Source organism: Dipodomys ordii, unplaced genomic scaffold (assembly GCF_000151885.1).
Source record: "Dipodomys ordii isolate 6190 unplaced genomic scaffold, Dord_2.0 Scaffold101, whole genome shotgun sequence".
NCBI lineage: Eukaryota > Metazoa > Chordata > Mammalia > Rodentia > Heteromyidae > Dipodomys > Dipodomys ordii.
The window spans coordinates 3,186,850-3,192,379 of NW_012267317.1; the positions used below are offsets into that span (position 1 = coordinate 3,186,850).

Below are 5,530 nucleotides of genomic sequence, written 5' to 3' on the forward strand. Positions count from 1 at the left end.
TTTTTTTTTTTTTTTGTCGATCATGAGGCTTGAACTCTAGGCCTGGGTGCTGTCCCTCAGCTCTTCAGCTCAAGGCAATAATGGTTTATTGGAGATAAGAGACTATCCTGCCCAGGCTGGCTTTGAACTGTGATCCTCAGATCTCAGCCTCCTGAGTAGCTAGGATTACAGGCGTGAGCCACCAGCGCCCGGCTACAAGATCCCATTTTGAATACTATCACTGCCAGGTCCACTTCTCAGACAAATCTCTGAATTTTCTGTGTTTTTTAAACAAGTGATCATTGATGAAAAGAGGAGGCAATTTTATATGCGATTTAGGGGGAGAAACGGGGCCTGGCAAGAAATCCAACTTACTGTAATTAAAAAGCATTGACTTTTGTGGTAGTTATTCAGATGATTTAAAATTGTCCCTTTTGCTGGGCACTGGTGGCTCAGGCCTGTAATCCCAGTTATTCAGGAGGCTGAGATCTGAAGATCATTGTTTGTGCTCAGCCAGGACTCTGACCAATAATTGTCTGGCAAAAAGCCAGAAGTGGAGCTGTGGCTCAAGTGGAAGAGCGCCAGCCTTGCGCAAAGATGTGCTACGGGAAAATAAGTGAGAATTTGAGTTCAAGCCCCAGTACTGCACACATGCACACACAAAAAGCCTTCTAAATTAAATTCATACCACATCCCATGGCTGAGAATATTGAAGTTTTTTGTCTTTTATTCTGCACAGACCGTGCTGTTATGCACAAAACCTGTATCTCTTGTGTGTGCTGCGTCATAAGTAGGATTTGTGGCTTTCCATAGTTCCAGTTTCTTGAAATTACTGGGTGATAGCTATGTTTCCCAGTATTTTTCCTAAATTTAAAAGTCCTGAACACATCCGGGTCACAGCAGGGCTGAACCTGGGATGTTGTGCTGAGAGAGGCAAACTCACCCCCTAGAACACAGAGACTGCGGGGTCTCAGTTCCTGGGGTGCCTGGTGGCCAGGTCCCCAGGCACAGGACGCAGTGTGGGCTTCGGCCAGGGTGCTGTGTCCTGGTGGTAAATGGGGCAGAGTTTCAGACTGGTTGATGAGAAAGTTCTGGAGCTGGGTGGGCTGAGGACTGTGCTTTTATTACACCACCAAACCTTCACTTAAAGATGGCTACAGTGTTACTTGTATTTTGCAGATTGTAGTCCAGGCACTAACTCAAATGACTGAGGGAACAATGAAAACTAAGCAGGTTTGGAGAAAATAATAGCTTTGGCAAGTAATTCTATTAGGAATGAGCTCACCTTTGGTGAAAGGCCCTCACTGGCGATTGAATAAAAGACCCATGGGCGATTTTGTTCTTAGAAACCTCCAAAATGTTCTAGCTATTCCTATTTTCTGCACCTTGATAATATCTTCCTGAGCTAAGATCTTCACGTGGTTGGTCCTGAGGCTTGAGCTGGGGCCTGGCTGCCATCCCTAAGCTTCTGTGCTTAAGGCCAGTGCTAAACTTCACTTCCAGCCTGTTGTGGTTCATTAGGGATCAGTCTCATAGCCTTTCTTGCCTAGGTTGGCTTTGAACTGCAATCCTCAGCTCTCAGCCTCCTGAGTTGCTGGGATTACAGGTATGAGCCACCACAGTTTATCTAACTTTTAGACCTACAAGAGAAACCCATCCTGCAAGACTTCTAACATGCTAAAATCAAACGCTCATAACTATTTTTGGAAACAGATTTAGAAAGAACCTACTTTTTATCCCTGGTGTCGGGGACCTCTCTCATGCCTCCCAGTCTTCTACTGAAGATGGAATTAAATCCATACGTTGAGAGTTCATTAAGATGTTCTGGGTTGGAAAAGTTAAACTTCGTTTCTGCAAGGAAAGGTAGGTAGAGTCACACGGGTGAAAGCCTTGCTATTTATTGTCCCACGGGCCCAGGCCCCCGGGGAGCAGCTCTGTCCTGAGTCTCGCCTCTGCCTGGGTCAGGAAGCAGCAAAACCACTCGGCTGAACGTCCGAGTATTCACAGGGAGCAAGACCACTGGGTTAGCAAAGTCTACCTCCAAATCTTCCTTGGGTGGGGCTCGGCCCCGTGCCTGGCAACGCCTAACTGGACAACAGAAAGCCAAAGTGTCTCATCCCATAATCTACCCGCACACCCAAAGCCAAGACCCTGCCACAAAAATAACCAGCCCAAGCCAGTGTGGCTCATGCCTGTCATCCTAGCTACTCAGGAGGCTGAGATCCAAGGATCACAGTTCAAAGCCAGCCTGGGCAGGAAAGTCCGTGAGACTCTTATCTCTAATTAACCACCAGAAAACCGGAAGTGGCGCTGTGGCTCAAGTGGTGGAGCGCTCACCTTGAGCTGAAGAGCTCCCAGACCCAGAGTTCAAGCCCTACAACTGACAAAAAAAAGCTCAAAATGGTGCTGTGGCTCAAGTGGTAGAGTGCTTGCCTAGCATACATGAAACCCTGGGTTTGACTACTCAGTATCATAGAAACAGAAAAAGCCAGAAATGGCACTGTGGCTCAAATGAGGAGTGCTAGCCTGGAGCAAAAGAAGCCCAGGCCCTGAGTTCAAGCCCCAGGACCGGCAAAAAAAAGTTAGGGAGGGCACAGAACTGGAGGGAAAAGGGTGAACACGCGTAGCCATGGAGCTCACTGGACACTGATGAACGTGAACTATACAACTCGTGGGAGGAGACGGGACAGAGGCCTGGGAGACAGTGAGGGACAGAAGACATTGTATGAAAGAAACTGCACTCATTGCCTGACTCGTGTCATTGTAATCCCTCTGTACATCACCTCTGTCATAACAATAAAGTCGGGGCTGGGAAGGTGGCTCAGTGGTAGAGCGCTTGCCTTGCATGCATGAGGCCCTGGGTTCCATTCCTCAGCACCACATAAGCAGAAAAAGCCAGAAGTGGCTGAGGCTCAAGTAGTAGAGTGCTAGCCTTGAGCTGAAGAGCTGAGGAACAGTGCCCAGGCCCAGAGTTCAGGCCCCACAACTGACAAAAAAAATATAATAAATATAATAATAATAAAGTTGATAAAAATTTAAAAATAAAACCCATAAAAGGTTTGCCTAGCAGGTACAAGGCCCCTAGTTCAAGCCCTGGTACCTCCAAAAATAATAAATGAATTCTCCAGGGGGTGGGGGAGGAAGCTGAGCGGCTGAGAGCCCTTGGCAATGCCTGCTCCGGCCTAGAGGCCTTGCACACCAAACCTTCACCCTGATGTGGAGAGGCAGGGCTCTGCCCAGCCGACCACAGGCTCTCCATGGCCGGCCACTAGCGGCAGTGGAGCCAGAGCAAGCAGATCCCCAGCCCCGTCTGCAGTGAGGCAGAGCGCACGCCCCTGAGCCCCGCAGAGTGGGTGTGCACAAAGCCTGGCCCAGGGCTACATCTCCACAGGAGAAATGCCTACCAAAACAGAGCCAGGCAAACTGACACCCGTGGCACACACCCACAGTCCCTGTAAAAAGGGATGCACCTAGGCTCTGAGTTCAAGCCCCCGCTGCACTGGCACTACTACTACAACAACAACGACGACCACTGCTACTATAATAGTGACAGGCAAAAGAGTCCACGCTTATTCTACTAACATACACTAGCTCAGGGTAAAGATTTGCAGGGAAATGGAAATTGTAATGAATAAGGATTACTATTGCAAGGTCGGATTTTGCTATGCTCATACTTCAAAAAGCAATTGGAAACTCAATCCTTTAAGGGAAAACACTAGAATTTGGAGACCAGAATGATACTTCAAATGCATTTGAAAAATTCTTAGCCCTTGTAAGAACTAAAGGAGATGTTCCCCGGCCATGATCAGTTAAAATAATCACAACCTAGCCAGGTGTCTGTGGCTCAGGCCTGGAATCCCAGCTAACTATGAGGCCGAGATTAAAGCCAGCCCAAGCAAGAAAGTCTGTAATATTCTATCTGCAATTAACCGCACACACAAAAACCTAGGAGTGGAGCTGTGGCTCAAGTGGTAGGATGCCAGCCTTGAGCAGAAAAGCTCAGGGATTGCACTCAGGCCTTGAGTTCAAGCCCCAGGACAGGCATGCATGTTTGCACCCACATACACACATACACACACCACAATGAACTTTTGTTTGTTTTAGGAAATGACTGGGATTATAAACCCACAAGTCCACAAGTGCCTCTTTCTTCTGTCCTGGGGCTTCTTGTCTCTCAATTCTGTCTCCCAATTCAGTTCCACTTCCAGCTCTCATCACCTCTGTGACTGAAGGAACATTCTGGGCATACTCCCTCCTTTTAGGGAGCTGCAAGTTAGGAGGTGAACAGCGGACAAGCAAGAATTCTAAAATGCACAACTGTTCGTGGAGACTTTCTCACCTAGTTCAGTCCCCTGAAGATAAAGCAATTTTTGAATTCAAGTGGTTTATGTAAGGACCTGCATTTCAGGTAGAACCCCCCCCCCCACACACACACCAAATAAAAGAATTTGGAGTGGAGACATCCCGTGTAGAAAGGGCCCCTAGGGGCTGGAGGTGAAGGAACAAAGGTGGGCCGCCATTGCTCTAGAGATGGAGGAACGGACAGACAGAAGGACATAGGCTCCCTATGCTCTGTGAGGAGCAGGCCTGGCTGCAGGGCTGGCTCAGGTGACTCACGGTAAACACCAGAAGGCACGGCCAACCAATCAGAGCACAGAACAGCAGCCGGAGTTAGCAAGGGTAAGGAGAAATGCACTCCCATTCACTGTGGGAGGCTGATAACGCTGGCAAATTGCATATACTCCTAAGTATTAAATTTAAAAATTGCATATACTCCACGGCCTAGAGGGCCATGCGGGTTCCTCTGCACGTGTGTGTATGTGTGTTCGTGTGCGCTGAGGGAAGGGGAACACATCAGCAGAAATTTAAGACCTAAATATCCATCAGTGGACCCATTCGGCACCTTCCTACAACCATCAGCGACGCTGCACATCTCTATGCACCTAGATAAAAAGATGAGCATGGTGCATTGTTAAAGCAAATTGCAGAGACAAGCTGATATATAACCTCTTTGGGATGGAAATGGAAGAGGAGGGTATTTCTCTCGTTCATATATATATATATATATATATATATATATATATATATCCATCATATATATATATATATATATATAACACTCATATATATATATATATATATATATATATATATATATATATATATATATATCCATCCATTTATGTAAGTGCTGAAGATTATAGCTGGTTTTCACTGTGGAGTTTGTTTGGAAAGATCTCCCTCAAACACTTACAAATTACCCATGCCCAAAGCTATGGCTGTGTTTCAACAGAGGTCAGCGGCCGCCCTCTGTGATGGGCAGCCAGGCCACACCTCCCAGCAGACCCCCCCCCCAGCCTTTAACCCAGCCCCAAACTGTGTCTCTGGAGGACAAGCAGGCTCTGGCCCGTGCTGTCCAGGGTCAGTTTCCTTTTCCTCGGAGCTGTGGGGCTTTGTAGGCAGGATTCAGGTCTGGGGGGGAGGGTGCCTTGTGTCCCAAGCTGGAGCGGTGCTCAGGGAGGGGGCGGTGCTCAGGAGGGTGGTGCTCAGG

General features: G+C 47.8%; 1 protein-coding gene across 1 annotated transcript in view; it reads right to left on the reverse strand.

Moving 5' to 3' along the window:
* The window catches only part of Galntl5 (polypeptide N-acetylgalactosaminyltransferase-like 5), a 28,167-nt gene that overhangs the window by 20,098 nt on the left and 2,539 nt on the right, over window positions 1-5,530 (reverse strand). The window contains exon 2 of the mRNA XM_013027227.1: window positions 1,710-1,830. Coding sequence (XP_012882681.1) covers window positions 1,710-1,830 — 121 coding nt within the window. The remainder of the gene's footprint in view (window positions 1-1,709; window positions 1,831-5,530) is intronic.